The 21,632-nt window shown below is 49.4% G+C and overlaps 1 protein-coding gene across 9 annotated transcripts in view; it reads right to left on the bottom strand.

The window, feature by feature from the left end:
* Positions 1–21,632, bottom strand: part of TNRC6A (trinucleotide repeat containing adaptor 6A) — a 43,889-nt gene that overhangs the window by 3,920 nt on the left and 18,337 nt on the right. For 3 of the 9 annotated variants that reach the window (XM_038151681.1, XM_038151682.1, XM_038151679.1), the window contains 17 exons: positions 17,359–17,406; positions 12,337–14,922; positions 11,360–11,524; positions 11,047–11,222; positions 10,807–10,887; positions 10,317–10,368; positions 8,241–8,383; positions 7,752–7,898; positions 7,443–7,580; positions 7,039–7,167; positions 6,880–6,957; positions 6,417–6,627; positions 3,444–3,575; positions 1,921–2,079; positions 1,463–1,603; positions 565–672; positions 129–350 (listed from right to left, as the gene is read on the bottom strand). In XM_038151681.1, coding sequence (XP_038007609.1) covers positions 129–350; positions 565–672; positions 1,463–1,603; positions 1,921–2,079; positions 3,444–3,575; positions 6,417–6,627; positions 6,880–6,957; positions 7,039–7,167; positions 7,443–7,580; positions 7,752–7,898; positions 8,241–8,383; positions 10,317–10,368; positions 10,807–10,887; positions 11,047–11,222; positions 11,360–11,524; positions 12,337–14,922; positions 17,359–17,406 — 4,716 coding nt within the window. The remainder of the gene's footprint in view (positions 1–128; positions 351–564; positions 673–1,462; positions 1,604–1,920; positions 2,080–3,443; positions 3,576–6,416; positions 6,628–6,879; positions 6,958–7,038; positions 7,168–7,442; positions 7,581–7,751; positions 7,899–8,240; positions 8,384–10,316; positions 10,369–10,806; positions 10,888–11,046; positions 11,223–11,359; positions 11,525–12,336; positions 14,923–17,358; positions 17,407–21,632) is intronic. The other 6 variants (XM_038151680.1, XM_038151684.1, XM_038151685.1 and 3 more) reach the window with 6 other exon arrangements.

Here is a 21,632-nt window from a genome sequence, read left to right as displayed (position 1 = left end):
CCCTGCCCTCCCCAGCACTGCAGGGGACAGGGGGACCAGCTGAGGCCCAGGGGTGCAGCTGAGCCCACAGGGACAGACTGCCCAGCCCAACAGCCACAAACCCCTCAGGCACACAGGGACATCCTTACCAGGGGTGTATCTGGCATCAGAATTTCCCCATCCTCCACCCAGACGAAGGGAGTTGTCCCAGGTGGACAGGGGTGGCTTCTGGCCTGTCAGCCCTGGAGGTGGCCGGGACGGAGCAGTGATGCTTTTAGGTGGCAAAGGGACCTTCCACAGCTCATGAGCCAGAGAGGTGTTAGTGACTGATCCAGGAGACCACGTTGATTTGGAATCACTGTTTCTGGCTACTAAAAGACACCAAAGACAACCACCATCACTGCTGCTGCAGCCATCACCTTGCTGCAAAGAAAAGCTGCTAAATTAGGGTAAAATCAAAACTGCTGCTTTGAAATCAGTGCAGTTACCACGCTGGTGAGACCTCAGCACTACTTTTATTAACACCTAGGGTCCCCCTGGAGCACGTGAAGGGGAAGGAACCAGAACAATAGAAGCAGCCATCACCTGAAGTGCTTTGTGCTGTACTGCTGAGGGAAACATTGTAGTTGGAGGCACGAATGGATGACCAGGCACTAGTTGAAGGCAGCGTGGTGTTCAAAGATGAGGATGACCCTGCAACAAGGAGAAGAGTCAGACACAGCACACAGCACGTCACAAGTGCAGCAGGATGAACAGGCTGGGCTTGCACACCCTCCTCCCTGCACGGCTGGGCTGCCCAGGCTCTGCTGCTCCCAAAGCCCTGGGCGTGCACAGCTGACCTCAGCAGCACAGCTCACGCTCCTGGGACAGCTCCTGCACTGCAGCAGGGCCAAGCACGGGCCAAGCACGGGCTGCAGCCCTGACAGGCACAGCACCAGGGACAAACCAGGGGAGGAGCAGGAGGAAACCCAAAGGATAAACCAGGAGAGGAGCAGGAGGAAACACCAGGGATAAACCAGGAGAGGAGTAAGGAGGAAACACCAGGGATAAACCAGGAGAAGAGCAGGAGGAAACACCAGGGATAAACCAGGAGGGGAGCAAGGAGGAAACACCAGGGATAAACCAGGACAGGAGCAAGGAGGAAACACCAGGGATAAACCAGGAGGGGAGTAAGGAGGAAACCCAAAGGATAAACCAGGAGGGGAGCAAGGAGCAAATGCAGGGGAACAACCAGGAGAGGAGCAGGAGGAAACACCAGGGATAAACCAGGAGGAGAGCAAGGAGGAAACACCATGGATAAACCAGGAGGGGAGCAAGGAGGAAACACCAGGGATAAACCAGGACAGGAGCAAGGAGGAAACACCAGGGATAAACCAGGAGGGGAGCAAGGAGGAAACACCAGGGATAAACCAGGAGTGGAGCAAGCAGTAAACATCACAGCACAGGGAAGGTTACACACAGCTCCCCAGCAGGCTGAGCATACCACTGTTCCTGTCCCTGAGGTGGTCAACTTCCCGCACAGTATTAATTGAGAGATTGTTTATGACACTGCCAGGAGTGACGTAAGGGTCAGTTTCGGGGTCGATGTTTGGATAACCTTTCCATGGCTCACCAGGGCGAAACTCTAGGAATACAGATGCAGGAAAGAAGCTTATTTTCACTGTACTTTTAAAAAGGAAACAGCTGTCTAAACAATACACCTCCTAATGACTGAAAATCAAAAACCCTTTAAGCATTTAATTTACTTGATTTAGCCACCACTGTATTAATTTAATTTCTGATTTCTTTGGCAGATGCACTTCTCTCTGTACAACAGAGCTGCCACTCTCCATTTCCATCTGCTGAGAGCTGGTGCCTCCTGCAGTGGGTGCTGCCCCTGCCCAGGCAGCGCTGCAGGGGCCAGGAAAGGTGCCCAGGGCAGGAGGGAGGGCAGGGCTGTACCTGGGGGCCAGTTAACACTGCTAGAGCCATTAGGCGATTTGGCACGGGGCCAGCCGTCCCCAATGGAGCCGGGAGGACTGGCTGGAGAGTTACTGCTGTTCAGGAAGTCGTAAGGAACAAACGGAGAATCTTCCAGCCTAAAACCACTTGAAATAGCACCTGATTTAAAAAAAAAAAAAAATAGCAGTCAAATATTTTTAATGGCTGGTTGTTATATGCCTATATAAATACATATAAAATCATGCCCTTGTAAATCATTCATGAAATATACAGCAGCACACTGTCCTGTGATGCCAAGTGACACTGGAGATCATACAGGAGGGTATAACTCAAAAGGAAATATGTCTGAGTAATTCAGGAGAAAACTATAATCCCCCATGAAAGCCCTTCACTAAAACAGTACATATATTCAAATAACACACGTTCAACCCAGTAAAGCATTAATTCCAGAGGTGAGAGCATTCTGTAGGACCCCACTTGACTAACAGGGTTCTCGTGAAAGAAACAGCTACAACATGGGAAGGATCTTTAGCTACTGCAAAGCTCTATAGACTCTATTCCTGTTCTTGGGAGGCAAAAAAATTAATTTAAAAATCCCTGGAGACAGAGAAAGGAATGGTTTAAAGTTACCAGACAGCAAAGCCAGTTCTGCTAGAGTTCTGAGGGAGCCAGGGATTGCATGAGATACAGAAATTCCTGGCTCTGGTCAGAAAACATCACCTGCAGGTAAAGCAACACCAGCACTGCCTGTGGCAACAGTGGCAGGTTCAGCAGGGCAGCTGCAGGGAATGGCCACTACAGGCTACCAGAGGCAGCTCAGAGCAGCAAGGCAGCTGATGCACCTAAAAATACCCCGACAATCTGAGACTGAACAGTAACGGGAGACTGGGGACGTTTATAACTATCTTTAGACACAGATTCTCGGGCTATAGACTCGAATTTTAACTGGGTGATTTCAAGCAACTGAAACAGCTGAAATGTCACATGAATCTTGATTACTGGAATGAAACACGAGGCAACCAAGTTCACCTCCTCTAAAACTAAGGACAGCAATGGTACCAAGTCCAGCCCTTCTAAGCTCTCCCCAATTTTAGAATGCAAACACAGACATTCATAACCAAAACCTGCCGGTAAAAATGTCAGCCATGCCCAGAATGTGGTAAATCCCCCAAAACTACCCTAGGACAGAAGGGTGGTGGGAGAGAAACTTGAAAACCAAGCTTTTGGCTCAAAAATATATGGAGCATTCCACTGGAGATTAAGGTAAAGCTAGTATCAACAGTCACAGTAACAGAAAAGTCTGGTTAAAAATGAGTTCTGCAGAATGTTTCTACTAATCTCATCACAAGATCATTCTGTGAGCACAGTCAGCAGAGCCGTGGCTGCTGTGGCAGACAAGCAGCACGCTGGCACAGACAGCACAACAGCAGCTGTGACACAGGAGCTACAGGCACAGCCCAACAAACCCTGCAGGGCTGCAGAGACAGCCAGAAGCCCAGGCTGCCAGGGAGAGCTGCACATACCATGTTTGCTGGAGGTTTGATCTAAGGATGAGTTCATAGAAATGCTGTCGACTGTAGTCCATTTCCTCAGCCGAGACTGTGGCTCTTTAATACTGCTCATATCCAGGTTTACATTCAAGTTTGAGTTCATTCCTGAAAGCACACACAGCCCATGAGATACACACCAAACTCCTGCCTCTGCTCATCACCTCTGCTGCCCAGAAAGCACTGAAGAGCACGTTACCATGGTTATGTCATGCTTCAGGTCCCTGGTGCTGAGGAACATTCTAGCGCTTCAACCAGGGAACTCTCTGCACACAGAAGCTAAGCTGAGCAATGCAAAGCACTCCCAAGTTCTCAGCTCATGTCCTCATGCAAAAATGTCAGTGGAAGAAGACATTAGGAAGTTAAGAGAAACTAAAATGTAAATCTCTAAACTAGGGGGCAAACAGAACTGGCCTTGCCCTGCTGTAGCTGTGTCTGCACTTCAGATGCTTCTGTGCCAGAGAATCAAGACAATGCCACCCCAAATCTCCTCCAATACCTGGGAGAACCAGGCTCTCCTGGCCTTGGACAACGTGCCCCTTTTTGACCTTGGCATGCCTGCTCCCTTTCCAAGTCTGTGAGAATCCTGAACTCACAACTCTGCCTGGCACCTTTCCAGCCCTGCAGATCTGTTTACTCCTTTTCTGAAAACAAACCACCACAACAGTTTAACTTGAGAACAGAGACACAGGGAACTTCTCCAATGTCTCCTAGAAACACCTTCCTTCAGCACTGGGAGCGAGGGCTTCCTCTTGCTCTAAGTGCACGTTCACAGCCATAAAGAAACTCGTTTACTTTTCGAGGGGGTTTTGTTTGTTTTTCTTAAAGGCATGAGCAAGAGTTGGTGCCAGAAAAGCTTCCTCTTGAAATGCCCCATGAAAAGTGCTCGGAACAGGATGGAGTTTTAAGAAATATAACAACTATCAATAGCTCAAACAGAAAAAAAGGGAATGTCCAGCTGATCCTGTTTCTGACCCCCCCTCTGGCATTCTGCTGTTGTCAGAGCAGTAACTCTGCACCACAGCAACCTTCCTTCCACCTTTGGAGAAGCTGCAGAGAGCAGACCTCTGAGAGAAGGGCTGGAAGGGTTAGCTTGTGCCCCAAGCTGGCAGAGGGGCACATCTGTGACTGGGCCAGTGCCAGCCCCCAGCAGGCACAGCTCTGCCACAGCTCTGTGTGGGACATGTGTGGGCTGAGTGATGGATACCAGTCCCTGGACATAATCCATCATTAAACACTCTTCCCAGAAGGAATTCTTCCTATCCTGATGTGGAAGATTTTACATTAGTTATTTAGCTATAGTATACTCAGTACTAGTTGTTAGTTATATCAGTTAGAGTCACTATAAAGGTTGTTTTTATTAACAGAAATACTTAATTCCACAAGGAATTGGGATGTGACTGCAGAACTGGTCAGGGAGAGAAAAGGATGCTGTGGGTGAGTATCCAGTGAATCCTGACAAATCCCTTCCCTGAAATGGAAACAGGACCTCCTTGCTCACCACGCTGGGTCTCCTGACAGTGTTATGGGAACACAGAGAAAACAACAAAGCCACGGGGTTTTCCAGGAGACAGCTGGGCAAGGTGAGCTGCCTGTCACACGACGACACCACCATGCTGCACTGGGAGCTGACACCAGCCCCCCTCTGCCCCAGCTCTTCACTAAGGGGGAAGAATTCCAGCAACAGGCTTTTCCTGCCCTTAAGCCTTTATTGAGGACTGAGGGTGGCTCTGTGTGCTGAGCAGAGGGACCCCAAGCAATTCCTGTGCATCCCGTGGCAGTCCTGAGGGATCTCAGAGCAGCCTCACACATACTGCAGGCTCCTGAGACGGGGCCACGGCTCACGTGAGAGCAGCTGTGGGGCAGCATGCAACAATTCCAGCTCAGGGAATGAGAACAGAGGAGCCTGGCCTGGGCAGGATGCAATCCCTCCGTGCAGAGTTTGGTGAGAAGGTGAAATATGCCTTTCCTTAGAGCTAACGCAATGTGTCCAAAAGCTAAAAAACTTCCTTGGTATGCCCTGCCCTTTGAATGAAAGCAGAATTGGACAGTGATGCCAATCATCACCAGCAGCTCTGAAGCAGCAGCCTGGACTGGAGACTGGCCACAAGCCACCCCCAGCGTGGCACTGTCCTGGCCAGTGCCACTCTGCCTGCAAGCACAGGGACCTCAGCTGCATGTCCAGGAACAAACTCCCCTGCAGAGGCCAGTGAGAATGCAATCAGCCCAACAGAAATGACCCAACTGGAATAAAAGAGAAGAAAAGCAAAAATGAAGGGGAGGAAAGAAATGGGGGTAAGGAACAGAGGTAAATGGTAAACAGCTGTAGTAAGGTAGCATTAAAAAGGGACCTAAAGTAAGAAGAAAATATACAAGCCTGGAATTTCTGAAGTAGAAATTGGACAGAAGCCTGAAAATGCAGGGAGAAAGAAACAGGAGATATTTGTATTTATAAATGTTCAGACAGTTTGCCTAATGAGACAACAGTTCTTTAAAAATGCAAAGCCAAAAGCTTTCTTTCCTGGACAAAACCACTAACAGGCAAAGTGACTGCTCTACCTTTGCAATTCTAGAGCCACTGAAAGCATTCCTGAAATCCCAATAAATGTGTCTACATCAATGGCTTCTTTGCACAGATTCTACTTCTCCAAGTCCTTTAGCTCCAGGAATCAGGACTCGGTATCACCCGGGGGATCCAGGGACAGAAGGAGCACTGAAAGGAGCCTGTCATTCCTCAGGACTGTGAAGTACTCTGCACTGAGACAGGGACACTCACTGGCAATGAGTGCACTTGGGGAAGTTATTTGGTGAGCAAGGGTAACCCCCCCCAGAATTGCTACTGGCACTAGAATGGAAGTACTGCCAGGGTTCCAGTCGTTTTCCAGGAGGAGGCAGGGGGAGAAGCGGGGCTGGGTGTCACACAAACACTGGCTGACTGCGGGCACTCACCTATAGGGAAGCTGCTGAATGCATTGATTGGTGAGGGCCCTTTCTGCAGCTCAGGAGTAGTGTGGGGCATGACATTCTCAAGGAAGGATTTCATGGAGGGCTGATGGAGTGACTGCTGTTGAGAGGGTGGAGTTTGCTGCTTCATTAACAGGTTTGGATCAAGCTGACGGGACTGTTGCATCATCTGTTGCTGCATACTAAGAGATCGACCCTTTAAAAACAACAGAGCAGTTACAACAGCAATGAGCAAAAGCTTCTCCATGTTTTGAGAAAGAGGATGGAACGCACCTCTGTACCCTGTGCATCCTGCACAGCCAAACCCCAGCACCCAGTCCCTCCTCTGAAGCCTGCCCAACTCGGCCACCCCCGCACGCCTCAGTGCGAGCCACAGCAAGAAATGCAGCTCAGGATGAAAAGCAGCTATCAGGAGAGTCTGGAAGTGAGAGTGAGGAGGTTTCCTTACCTGCTGCTCCTGCTGCTGCCGACCCCCAGAAGGCACACTCCTCTGGGGCTGCGCCTTCTGCTGCTGAGCCAGCAGCCGCTGCGAGACAGGCCCGGGTCAGAACAGCACTCACACCAGCTCCACTCCTCACCCTCCCACACACCACAGCCCCCTGCTCACCTGTAACTGGGAGATCTGAGAAAGCTGGTTTAACTGGGACAGTTGATTCAACATGGCTACCTGTTGTGGGCCAAAAAGTGGGCTCAGGCCACCGCTGTTTGGTGCATACTTCAGTAATGATACTGGAACCTGCAACACACACCAGGCCAAGGGCAACTGTAACAGCTCCACTCAGTCCAGAACCTGCAGAACACTATAACCTCTGCTCAACAGATGCCTCCTGGTTTCATCAAGCCTAACATGCTCCCAGATATTTACAGAATAAATATCAGCAACACCAACAAACAAGGAACAACTTTCTGAAGCAGCATTTAGATAGTTCTATTAGAACAGACTATTAGATAGTTTGTACTAACAGAACTATTTAGGTAGTTCATACACAGTGTGCTTTCTGCATCACTTACCTGAGGGGATAGTAATGGAGGAGGCACTTGAGCACGTGGATTAGGCTGAGATGAATTAAGAGGTTGTGCTGGAGGCTGCTGCATGCTCCTGGGCTGTGCTGCTATATTCCCAACACCAAACACACTGGGATTGCCATTCTGGGGAAAGGACGGGCAGTCAGGGACAGAAAACCTCTTCTGCTGCTTCTCCCACCCCACACATCTCAATCACAAGTTAAACACGCATCAATTACACAAGCAGCTACAATGTTATATCAAAAGGCATTAAATGCTGCGAGTAACACACCAAGGACATTCACACAGCCTTACCTGTCTAACAGAATTCAAGCTTTGCATACCCAGCCCTGCTAGGGAGCCCAGGGCTTGGTTAGGTAGTGCATTATTTGAAGGGGGAAGCTTCATGTTTTGATTGGACATAAACTGCATGTTTTGGGACTCGTCTGCTACAATGCCATCCTGATGGGACAGACAAACCGAGGCGCAACAACCAGCCAGCAAGCAAGCAGAAGGGAGAAACCATTGCAGGAGCAGAAGGGAAGAGTCACAGGACAGTCCAGCACCAGCAGGAAATAGGCAGAAAACAAAAGAGATCAGGTTAGTCACCGGCACCGCCAAGGGCCACAGAGAGTGCTTAGTAGTGTGTGTCAGAGTTAACAAGAACAGATCTATGCCACGGATTAACCAGCCTGCCCTCAGCCCCCCTGCACCACCTGCAGAAGGCTCAGGAGCACACAGGTCACTGCTCAGGACACAGTGAGGAGCTCAGCAGTGTCCCCAGAGAGGAGAGACCCAACTGACCTTATCGAAGTAAGGACCGCGATCCATGGAAGACTCTTTGGGAATTTGGGGACGAGAACCGGGGCCTTTTCCAACCACACGATTGTAATCTCCCACGCCCAGCCCGTGCTTGTCCATCTCCAGCCGCTTGTCCTGCAGCAACCCTGGGGACAGAGAGCTGGCTGCACACCTGGGCTCTGCAGCCCCAGCCACAGCAACAGCAGCGTGCTGCAGAGCTGAGCCGAGCCTGCCCCGGGCAGCACAGCCCTGCACCCTGGGGATGGCAGGAATCCACCCCTGAACACACAGCACCTCACCTTGGGGCTGCAGAGCTGAGCCTGCCCTGGGCAGCACAGCCCTGCACCCTGGGGATGGCAGGAATCCACCCCTGAACACACAGCACCTCACCTTGGGGCTGCAGAGCCGAGCCTGCCCCGGGCAGCACAGCCCTGCACCCTGGGGATGGCAGGAATCCACCCCTGGGACACAGCACCTCAGCTTGGGGCTGCAGAGCTGAGCTGAGCCTGCCCCGGGCAGCACAGCCCTGCACACCCCAGGGATGGCAGGAATCCACCCCGGGACACAGGGATGGCAGGAACCCACCCCTGGGACACAGGGATGGCAGGAATGCACCCCTGGGACACAGGGATGGCAGGAACCACCCCAGGACACAGGGATGGCAGGAACCACCCCGGGACACAGGGATGGCAGGAACCCACCCCTGGGACACAGGGATGGCAGGAACCCACCCCTGCACACACAGGGATGGCAGGAATGCACCCCCAGGACACAGGGATGGCAGGAACCCACCCCTGCACACACAGGGATGGCAGGAACCCACCCCTGGGACACAGGGATGGCAGGAATGCACCCCAGGACACAGGGATGGCAGGAATGCACCCCGGGACACAGGGATGGCAGGAATGCACCCCTGGGACACAGGGATGGCAGGAATGCACCCCAGGACACAGGGATGGCAGGAATGCACCCCGGGACACAGGGATGGCAGGAATCCACCCCGGGACACAGGGATGGCAGGAACCCACCCCTGCACACACAGGGATGGCAGGAATGCACCCCCAGGACACAGGGATGGCAGGAACCCACCCCTGCACACACAGGGATGGCAGGAACCCACCCCTGCACACACAGGGATGGCAGGAACCCACCCCTGCACACACAGCACCTCAGCTTGGGGCTCGCTGGGCTTTCCTGCAAAGGGAGAGCAGACCCCCCCCGTGCCAATGCCTGCAGACAGCTGAGGCGTGGAATCAGCACCAACACACTCTGCAAGGCTTCACACAGATATGACTTGCTCTTAAAACCAAGAGTGTATAATTGTTTGAACTTGCCACAATTTAAATATCTTGACATTAATACTGAAATCTAAAACCCAAAGAACAACTCCTTTACCCAAAAGACCATAAGCCCCAAAGTGAAAATACCCAATTTTGGAGTGGAATAAGGAGAGAGTAACTACACTAAAAACCACAATGCTGCAATTAATTTTAGTTAAACATTTTATCATCACAGTATACTGTTATTAATGCATTAAAAATTATCTTTCATTTGCTAAAGAAATCCTAACAGTGAATGGAATCAAATAAACTGTAACTGCTCCCAAGTAACTTTACACTCAGGTTTAAACATTTCTAAAATAACTGTTCAGCATTAATTTAGTTCTTAGAACTGAACACGTGTTTCCAAGAATGAACCCAACGAGCCAGTGTGGGATTTGTGTGCTTCTGTTTATACTCAGTGGAGGTGCCCTGAGGGCAATCAAGATATTTATATTACAAGAAACAAACCCACCACACCCTGAAAACATCCTCTCAAGTCAGTTTAACATATATAAATATGAATAAGCACATGGCAAATATTCCTGTAGCAACCAGGTGATTCTGTGTGCAGCATTACTCACACAAATATTCCTCTCTGCAAGGACATTCCTTTTCTTTAGGGAAATTTATCCTTAACTATATATAGCTATATATACACTACATATCGTTTCAAAAATGTAATTTACAGAAGGATATAAGATAAAATAGAGTATGGAAGAAAAAGTAATAAAGCCCAGCTCAGTTCTACTGTTCTTACCTCCAGACATGTCCATCTTATTGCTCTGTATGGTTTCTTCTGGTGATTCTCTCTGAAGTAATAAAATAAATCACAGTTATCTAATAGAAATATTTTTAAGATAAAACAAAGAGATTCCTGCACATTATTACAATTCAAAACTGCAAGAAAGAAAAATCAAGACAATCAGATGCTATTTTAAAGTGTTTCCTCCCTCCAGTTGCTATCCAGTCAAGAACAGGTTCCCTCACCAGAACCCCTGGTAAATGCAGTAAAGCATCAGGCTGCGGGATGAATACATGGGTAGTGGTTACAAAGCCACTTTTCATCAATAAAGAGGTCTTTTTGCACTGAGAATGCACAGAAGAGGGACGGGTGACAGGGGAGACAAACACAAGTAAAAAGAAAACCACAGTGAAAATGAACATTTGGCAGTTGAGCATTTCAATGCCTGCACATTGTAACAAGCCCTGTGGAAAGGCAGCAAAGCCAGACAGAGACAAATACTTACTGAGAAACTGAGATTTGTGAATTGCTTAATGAATGGATTGATCCATGTTTCATCTTGCTTATTTCCACCTTTCATCATTCCCTTAAAAACAGAAAGGAATTCCTGTGATACTCAGATCTGACTTTAATTACATCACCGAGTGTTAAGAATGAGAATTAAAGTGTAATGTGTAAGTGCAGCAATCCCCTCTGACTCAGCTTTCAGAAATGACAGCAAGCCCTGCCCCGAGCTGCTCCTCACCTTTGTGGGCATTTTCTTCATGTAGGGCGGCCAGTTCAGCGAGGGGTTAGCTTCTTGTGAGGAACTGCTGTTCCACATTCCAATCTCCACATCCTCCTCCTCCTCCCAGCTGGTCTGACGACTGCCACTCAATGGCATTTCATCTCCACACCAACTATCTTGCATAGATTTAGGCCCTGGTGGTGGGAAAAGCCCAGCAGTGAACATCCCAGTAGCAGCTCCCCTAACAGCTCGATGCCTGCTGCAAGGTAAAAACGCTGGGAAACCCCTCCAGAGAGGGATTCTCCCTTCTCAGAGAGGCTGAGGCACTCACCAGGCTTGCTTGGAGGCTGCTGCCCAAGAGAAGTGCTCCCCCAGGCAGAGGTGCCTCCTGCATCGCCGACAGGCTCTCCCCAGCTCGTACCAGTGTCCATGGGCTTGCCCCACGCCGCTGTCCCGTTATCCACAGTGGTGGCTGGAGCAGAAGGCTCTCCCCAACCTTTGCAAAGCAGGGGCAGTTATTGGCATCGTTCTGAGCAGGACTTTAGAGCTACCTAACGAGACTCAAGTGTTCTGCCTTTTCTATGTGCTTAACAGACACTAAAAAGCACGTGAGCACATACTTCCATTCTGTGTGAGGGTCACTGTTACAACTGCAAGCTGTTCCATTAATAAAAGTAATCACAAAAATACAAATTTTGTATTTACAGAATTACATTCTGATAATACAAATTTCTAAGATATTAAGCTAAGAACTGCTCATTACATGTAAGTGACCCCAGCTGGGACTTAAAAAGAGACATAGCACAAAATACTTCCTTTATCCCATTAAGTTCCTCTCCAAAATCATTATTCACTGCTCATGAAGCTACAAGACCAGAAAGTCTGATACCAAAACCTTATAAACTCATCACCCTTCATTCTGTCCTGCAGAAGCTCAATATGCTTCTTTTTTTTTGAAGGCTCATTGGCAAAATTAAAATTTATCTGGTTTAGAATCATTCAGGAAAGTATTTCAATCCCCAGACACTATTTTAAGTATTTTCTCTGTGATCCCACTCCCCAGGAGTCAAGCAGAGCTGTTTAGCCCTTATCCCTGCAGTTATTTAAAACGAGAGCAGCTCCCCCAGTCTGTGCAAACACATCAATGCTCTGTGGCAATGCTGTTCATATCTTTAACAAACAGAAACTGTACTTCATTGCCACTGCGCCCTTTCCACTTTGAAACTAAACTATTGCTCTAAGAAGCAAGACTAAAAAAGAGCTTTATAGTCAATGGAAAATGTAAATGTGGGTAAAAGCCAGGCTTACCAGAACCCGAACTGCTCTCCTTGCTAGACATGGCACTTGAAGACAGTAGCTGCGGATGTACCTGTGCTTGCTGGTCTGAACTGCTGCTACTGTTAGGGACGTTTTTATTCCACATATTCACATTTTTGTAGTTGTATTTGCTGGGATCACCCCAAGCAGAAGTTCCATCATCAATCTCCATCTTGCGGCGGATGGATTCGGGGGACGGCTCCTCCCAGCCCGTGGGCTCCTCCTCCTTGGCGGGGGCTGGCATCGGCCCCCCCAGCCAGCCCGACCCCGGGGGCTTGTTCGTGGCAGACGGGGCTCCCCAAGAGCCAACATCTTGTTTGTTCCACTCAGGAGAGTTGATTGGCTTTGACGAGTCCCCCCAGACTTGAGGCTGATTGGATTTCGGAGGGTCTCCCCAGCCCTGGCTCTGATTAGGCTTGGCAGGCTCATCCCATCCTGAAGAGTTGTTTGGGGTTGCACTGTTGCCTCCCCAAGTAACAGAATTTGATTTACCTGGCTCGTTCCAACCAGACACCGACCTGTCGCTGTTGCTGCCTCCAGAGCTGGATTTCTTTGCCTCACCCCAGTGGTTACTTCTAGAGTTTTCACCCCAGCTATCACCAGCAGACACTGCCCAACCCTGGCTGGCCTTCTGTCCATCTCCCCATCCCTGCTTCATCTTCGGTGCGTCATTCCAGGATGACTTTTCTTCTTTGCCACTTCCCCATGATTGATTGCTCTTGACCATTACTGTAGCAGCAGAATCTTCTTCCCACCCCCCTTGGCTGTTTGACCCTTTGGAGTCTCCCCACCTCGTAGCAGACTTTGGATCTCCCCACCCCGATACAGATGAGGTATCATTATTAGGGCTAGGTCTATCCACACACCCCCCTGAGCTGGAAGTCTGTGTCACAGAGCCCCCCCAGGCCTCTGTCCCATTGTCAGTTTTTCTTTCACCCCTCGGTGATGTTTCGGTATCCCAGGCAGTGTTCTGTTTGATTGGAGTCTGTCCCCACCCGGAGTTGGAAAGGACACGCGGATCTAAGTCAGTTCTGTTCACTATGCTTTGGAGTAACGTGTGCTGGTCAACTTTCCTCCTCTCTCGGTTCTGGCCTTCCGCAGCCGCTCTGTCCTCGTGGCACCCGGTGCTCTCCGAGCTGCCCTCGCTGTCCCCCGTACCTGTTTTGGCCCACGTGCCGCTCTGCTCAGCCACCTGGGAGGCAGCAGAACTCTGGCTGCCGAGCTCCTCCTCCTCAGCAGACTTCCATCCATTTGTAAACTTCCTGCCGCTGCCGTTCACGCCCTCATTGGAATGCTGACTGCTGGGCAGTTTGCTCCATTCCCCGTTGGAGATGTTGGTGCCGGTGTTCTGCGCAGGGCTGCCCCATCCTCTTCTGCCGCCGCCAGCGCTCGCAGCGCTCCCGCTTCCCCACGGCATGCTCTGGGAGCTGACTGTCCCTGCCTCCCACACCCCTGCGCCTTTACTCCCGTTGATCTGGAAGTTAGTGCTGCCAGGCCCGCTGCCGCCCGGCTGCATTAGAGTTGCATTCACAGTGTCACCATTAGCTTGGCCGTTCGGGCCTGGACATTTGTCTCCAGAGTAACTAGAACCATAGGCACCCCAGGTAGTACCGTAAGAGCCGCCAGCCTTGGCCTCGCCGTTGCTCAGGTGAGAGATGGAAGTGCCGTTTGCCACTGGAGAGGCCTGCATCTGAGAATGGTTCATTGTGCTCACGCGCCAGGCCCCGGGCCCTGCAGTGCTGGGCAGCTCGTTCATCTGCACCGAACCAGCAGAGTTTGGTAAACTAGAGGTCATAAAGTTAGTAGTGTTATTTGGTCCATTCATTTCAGTGTTAAGGTTTTGAGGTTGCCCACTGAATGAAACATTCCTTGTACCATTTACTTCAGAATCACAACTTTCCTGAAGGCTTCCCCAGGAACCGTGGGCCGAGCCACCCACTTTTGAGTTAATACTCTGGCTGTTGGCCATCTGACCTATGGTACTGCACTGAATGCTTGTGCCAGGACTCCCACTCCCCACGGACCCTTTCAGGGCATGTCCACTGTTCTCCAACACGGACCAGGCACCATGGTTGCCATTTGAATTCAAAGTGCTTGGATTTAACCCTCCATTTGATGAAGAGCTTATGGTGCCCCAAGCATTCATTCTATTGTTGCTACTTTCAGATTTGCTGTCAGGAGCATCCACAGAAACTTGACATGTGCTTATGATGGACCCGTGGGATAACCCCCACGGCCCATTAATACTTCCATTGCCCACATTATTGCTGTTGCTACCAACCACAAACTTATTCTGAGACCCATGTCCGAGGCCGTTGCGCAGGCCGTCGCCCTCTCCCGCCGTGCTCCCTGAAGCCATGATGACGAGGTTCCGCTCCGACCCAGAGCTGGAGGCAGAGTCAGTGTCCATACATTCCGAAGTCAGCTCTGGGTCACTGCCAGTGATTGATGGCCATGCTTCTTTGTCAGAGCCGTCTACGATAACTTTATCCCAGTTTGTGCTGGAGTCACTATTTGAAGAGACTGGTCCCCAGTGAGAATTTTCATAATGGGATCCTAGACCACTGTGGTTCAGATCTAAAACGAAGAAGGAAAGCCCAAGAGCATTATTATCAGTTTAGTATTATTACCTCATTAAGCAGAAGAGGAAAAAAAAAGTATAAAGATATTAAGCCAGGAATTATTTTGCTTATTATTTTGCTTCTGTTAAAACTACAGTAATGGAAAGTGACAGAGGAAGCTCTAAGTACAGCTGCCCAAAGGCACAGCCCAGAACACCTGCCAGCATTCAGAGCTGCTCTCACCAAAACCCAGAAAACTTTAGACTCCTAAAGGTCTTTCTCTTCCAGAGAAACATTTTTTAAAAGTATACTCTGTATCACCACAAAGAAATTATTTTCTAAAACACACACTCATATTAAAAACCACAATACTAAGTAAACCCGAAAACATGTGGAAAGGCAGAAATTCCAAGAGGACATGGCCCTGGCCCAGCAGTACCAACTGCTGTGCGACAGTAGCCAGAGAACACACGCCTTCCCACCCCTGTTAGAGATGTTGTACAGGAGTCTTCAGTACAAGTTATTCAAGGTATTCTACACAACAACAGCTTGGCACAAAAAGCACAAGACCCATCTGAAATTCTGCTGTCAGAATGCACTGATGCACAAGCCTGTTTTCAATTATTTTTTAATCAATATCAGTATTGATTATATATTGATATTGATTAAAATACTCATCCTACAGTGAAACAGAACTGAGTGCAAGACCCTGGCTGCCAGAGCTGGAGCAGCACAGAGCAGGGATCACCCGCTGCTCCTCAGCCGAGCCTCCCCCGGCACAGCAAGGTGAGGAACAGGGATGGTGGCCCAGCAGCGTGGAGCAGGAGGAGCAGCAGAGCCCTCGGCAGGCAGACAGAGCTCTGTGATGGTGTGTGGCAGCTCGCAGCCCTGGAGAGCCACCACCACCCTGGGGAGAGCTGGGGCTGAGCATAACCCAGAGCCTGCCCGCTCGTGGGGCACCACAGGAACACTGCCGTGGCTGAAAACTGCCCGACAAACTCCAAGGTTTCAGCTCTCACCCCGGTATCTTAGAACAGGACATTCAGCCTGCACTGAGGGACTGATCAAAGGGCTGTGTGCGCTCCTGAGAGCCAGAGGAGCAACGGCACAGACAGGATCCTGGTCACACAAACAGCGTCCCAGGAACAGCGTCCCTTCTAAAAGCAACACAAAGGCACACAGATGGCAAACAGCCTGAGTTCAGCTGAGAACTGAGAGATACAGGTTAGGACTACAAGTCAGAGGGAAATGGTGAAACAAACTCTAATTTGCACAGCAGCAGAACACATAAAGAAAGCCTGTGTTTATTCCAATTCTGTTACCCGAATTTTGTGCAGAGCCCATCCACAGTCAGCAGGCAGTGATTAACTTCCACTCAGCTGAATTTCTCCCATTACACACAGAACTACTTAGACCAACAGTCCTTCTCCTGGACACAAACGTGTCAGTGCTGTCTAGTAGGAGCCACTGCTCTGGAACATTCCTACCTGAACCTCCCCAGCCCGTGCACTTCAGAGACCAAGGCTACAAACCCTGAGCAAGCAGACACCAGCTCTGACTTTTTGTATCTGGCAGAGACCACAGAACACCCTCAAAACTGAAAAATGACATGTGACAACACCCTGCATTTGGTGCACAGCGCAGGGAGCCAGAACAGCCTACTCTTGCTTTTCTTCCCAAAACTATTTAAAGTTGCAACTGAACTTTTGCTGCTTAAATCCTTGACAAAAAAACATTTACACAAACCCGAGTTTCTTAAAATTCTGTAATCCGCTAAGATTGCTTTCAGTAATTTTTAATTTAATGCTTTCCAGCTATGAGTTACCCTGCAGGAAACATTTGCAAAAAAACTGTATGCATTTTAAAAAGCAGTTTGTCATCACACGGGCTAAAATAAACAGGATTGAGAAGCGTAAATTAAAATACCTGAATCTTGCACCCTCTGCCTCCTTTTCCTGCTCCAGCACACCTGGCACCCACAGACTGTCAATACCATACCTTGCCAATCACTGCACCTTTGGGCCTTATGAACAGATGCATTTTAGTAAATACAGTCCTGAGCTTTCAGCAAACAATCAGGACATGATTTCCTCCACAGTGTGACACGGCTCTGATAGGAGGCACAAGCTTGCACAGATTATTCAATACCATAAGAGGCAAGTCAGCATGGAAGCATAAACGTAAAAAAAAACCCCAGTATCTTAATGCTAAGGTGACAAAAACTCTTAGTATGAATTCTGACTTAATTAGAAAATTAAAAATGTTAAACCAAATTAGTATGCAATGGCACAGAGAAAGTATACTGCAATCATTCACACACCCATGCCAATGAAAAGCATAAGCCAAAGAATAAAAATAAAAATAATAATTAAAAAAATCAGACAAAATTGTGTGAAACATGTAACCACCACAAACACGTAGTGCAAAAGCAGGTGAGATGGAAGTAGCTAACCTGACTGGTTAGGGGAGTGGCTCACCAAGTCCCGAATGGGAGGCATGCCTACAAAAAAAAAAGCAAGAAAATCACAGAAGTGTTACTTCAGCAAATGAGAGAACAGTCCCCCAGCACTCACTGCTGCAAAGCCAGTCCTCAGACCCTTTTCCAGGACAGGCTTCTCTCAGAGCCAGCTCAGTCTCACTGTCTGCTCTGAATCATCCCCACACAGGGAGCAGGGACACGGCAACAAACGCAGCCCGGGGATGTGAGAATTAGCAATTCTGCTGCTTTTGTGACACATTTCAACTATAACCTACTTGTTACACATTTGGCATTTAATGAACCAATTTAACGTGTCCTTAAAAGTTTGATTTGTACAAAAAAGAGGATATAGTCAGTGAAACCACAACCAGTTCATTTTGGACTGTACTGACTGAGAAGGTGAGCAGTGAAGCAGTGAAGTTTTCCGCCCTGAAACTTCAGCGAGTTCCTCTCCCCTCTCTGAACAGCACGTGTGCTCCACTCCAAGTCAGGACTCTGCTGCCTGAGTGAGCAAACAGCAGCATCTGAGGATGGCCCAGCTCTGACTGAAGCTAAGCACGTGCACAACAATCCATCACCTGCCCCCTGCACATCCCGCTCCTCCCCTGTGCCCCACAGGAACCGTGCAGAACCAAACTTCATCTTCCAAACCCACAGACTCTACACTGGAGACCATAACTGCTACACTGAAGGCAACGCTCCCCTGATGAATGCAACCTCCATCAGCACTAACTGCAAATCCCAACTGCTCCCTTCTTCCCTGGCTCCCCAACAGCCGAGAGCCACCCCCAGGTTACAGGAGGCACCTTTTGCTCCCGAGGGCTCCGGCTGGGACACAACTTTGTGGCTCTGCTGTGAGATGGACCAGGACAAGGGCAGGTGGGAGGAATCCAAACCGGCGCCCTGCCAGGAGCCCGGTCCTGCTCTCCTGCTCTGCTCTGGCCACAGCCAAAGCAGTTACTGCTGGAAATACTTCAGTTTGTGATGTAAATAATTTCATCGTGGAACAGCCACCTGGTTATCCCAAGGTGTTCCAGAGAGAGGTGAGCAAACACCAGGGCAGCAATCAGCCCTGCCCCTCATGTGAAGTTTGCACATGGGGCACGTCGGTGAAGACAACAACTAATCTGGGAATGAAAGTGTCCTGATAAAGAGCTACTCAGGCAGATTTCTAAAAATAACCATCTTGGCACCGGCCTGGATCTGTTTCAGAAGCACTACAAGCCATGAGCTTCATTTATGTGTCTCTACTAAAACAACATGCCAAATGTGCTAAAACCAGCAGGAAAAACCCAGCCCGCAGGCCTATCCCTTCTTCAGCCTTACTTCTAGACAAAGCACGCTCATTTTCCAAACAGGAGACAACTGTTCACACAGAACACAAGTAAAGAGATGGGGTTTAGACCACTGATAAAATTCTCCAATACCAACGACTTAAAATCTTTGTGTGCCCAGGGCAATCGAAGACTTTAAATTCAGCAGTATCTGCCTGCATTACCTGGCTTTTACAAAGCATTCCAACCACAGCTGAACTGGGGAGAAATCCTTTCAGGAATTACACACAAACCCACAGCCATTCCCAATTCCAGCAATTCCGACTTCAACTCTTGAGGCCACAGTTTTTCTTTTCGCCTTAAAATACAGATCAACCCCAGCAGCCATTGGTTTATCCGTGGATATCCTGTCTATGCAATCAGCCTACAGATCTTTCAAATTTCATGAGATTTTGGACTCCAGAGGTAACACAGAGAGTGCCTGGAGCTGCTGGTGGAGGCTGAAAGAGGAAGTAGGGAGAGTGAGTGAAACTGAGACAGGCAAATGACAACAGCTCTTCCTTTCAGACACAAAGCTGTCAGAAGACATCAGCCCTGCTGGACGGGGCCATCCCACGTCACCAGCACCCGACCAGAGCTTGAAACAGAAACCTAGCACAGAAAAATCATTTGCCTTTCCACTATCATCTAGTCTGTGTTTAGGAAAGAACATGACAGCACATCCAGAGCAGCTGTTATTCCTGGTCATTCCAGGGGAGGAGACCTTCCAGGCACACACAGGGCACCAAGAAAGCAGAGCCGAGTGCCCAGCCTCAGAGGGCAGCTCTGAGCTCTGCTGGGACTCACAGAGCAGAGGGTGACAGGGACAGAGCTCAGCCCAGCCTCAGAGGGCAGCTCTGAGCTCTGCTGGGACTCACAGAGCAGAGGGTGACAGGGACAGAGCTCAGCTCAGCCTCAGAGGGCAGCTCTGAGCTCTGCTGGGACTCACAGAGCAGAGGGTGACAGGGACAGAGCTCAGCCCAGCCTCAGAGGGCAGCTCTGGGCTCTGCTGGGACTCACAGAGCAGAGGGTGACAGGGACAGAGCTCTGGCAGGAGCTACAGCCAACACAGACACCTTCCTCAGGTGACAAAGCGACCTGGCCAAGCCCTCTCTCCCTGCAGGATCCTGAGCCTGGCTGGACACAGCTCCCAAAGCAGCGGGGTGCTGCTCAGAGCACAGCCTGCCCCAGGGAGGCAGCCCTGGCACCTGCTGGCACTGCCCACAGCAGCACAACACCGAGCACACCTGGGGCAAGTGCAGCACACAAACGGGAACGCAGCTAACAGTGCTGGGCTGGTGCTCACAGGAGCACAATGAGAACAGCACACAGATCCTCCGCGCACAGCCGGGACGCCTTCAGGCTGTACAAGCAGAAACACTGCTTCAATTGGTTTACGTGTGAATTTTGATTTAAACCACCACTCTTATTTAAATCACCTCGCTACACACCTTGACCAGTAGAGCACACATGCTGCAGGAAAGCTTTCACCCTAATGAAAGGGAACTTTAAACATCACTGTGGACAGAACAGCAGCACACAGGCGAAGCAGAGAAAATTAGCCACTTAAAAATTACCTGCTGCAATGGCAAAGAGTTCTATCAGTATGTTACAGAAATAATACTGGAAAGTATAAAAATAATATGGGAAACATTCCTCAAGGACTCATGGATGAATTGCTTCCAGTGCTTTGTCTACTTTCATTTTAAATCCTGCTTCTTCAAGATGCAGTAATCAGAACAGCACAAAGTTTAACTCAACTTGAAATATCAAGGTTATTTTCAGGGCTTTTTTCTCTTTTTTTTTTTTTTTTTTTTTTGCTAAAGGGACCGAGAGTCACATTCTTTGTAGTCTATAAAACACTAATTTTGAGAAACACTGGGAATTCAGTAAAGTCACAGAAGAACTATTTGTGGGAAAACGTTACATCATCACTGCTACGTGCACATCAAAATGTAAATACAAGTATAAAAATAAGACAGTATTAAGCATTGGCATGCATTAATACCAAATCCCTTTGAAAAGCTAGATCCCTCACAGAAAGTTACTTTTTTCCAGACAAAAATAAACTACATTAATGTCCTGTAAAATTAACAGAGCTGCATGTTAGTGCAGTCACTGAACACCCTACACATGTAACAGGCAGGTTCACCTGACTTGAAAGGCTATTTGAAGGAATGCATCACAAATCAAAATAACAAAATATGATTGAACTTAAATAGCAGTAAAGGTGAAAGTGGACTCATTATGTAATACAACAAAGCTTCAGGTGAAAAAAATTGAGCAAAACTCTGACCTGACAATAAAAGACAATTCTGACATCCTGAACAAGCTGTACCCTGGCTGGATCTCCAGGTATGAAGTTAAAAATGAAAGCCAAGTCTCAAGGTTCTGCTCAATCACATAAAGAAATGTGCTGGAAGGAGCTTTGAAGACCACTCAGTTCCACTGCCATGGCAGGGACACTTCCCACTGTCCCAGGCTGCTCCAAGCCCATCCAGCCTGGCCTGGGACACTCCAGGGATCCAGGGGCAGCCCCAGCTGCTCTGGGCACCTGTGCCAGGGCCTGCCCACCCTGCCAGGGAGGAATTAATTCCCAGTATCCCATCCAGCCCTGCCCTCTGGCAGGAAGCCATTCCCTGTGCCCTGTCTCTTGTAAACAGTCTCTCTCCATCCTTCCTGGAGGCTCCCTTCAGGTACTGGAAGGCCAAAATTAGGTGACCCCTGGTCTCTCCTCCAGGCTGAACAATCCCAGCTCCCCCCGCCCTTCCTCCCAGCAGAGCTGTTCCATGCCTCTGGTGTCTCCTCTGGACTGGGCCAGCAGCTCCCTGTGCTGGCCCCAGGGTGGGGCAGCTCTGCAGGTGGGGTCTCACCTGATGGGGCACAATTCCCCTGCCCTGCTGCCCAGGCTGCGGACCAGCCCATCTCTGGATG

This window comes from Motacilla alba, chromosome 14 (assembly GCF_015832195.1).
Source record: "Motacilla alba alba isolate MOTALB_02 chromosome 14, Motacilla_alba_V1.0_pri, whole genome shotgun sequence".
NCBI classification, from domain to species: domain Eukaryota; kingdom Metazoa; phylum Chordata; class Aves; order Passeriformes; family Motacillidae; genus Motacilla; species Motacilla alba.
Note: the sequence above shows the minus strand (reverse complement) of the source record. Positions and strands in the feature narration are given on the sequence as shown.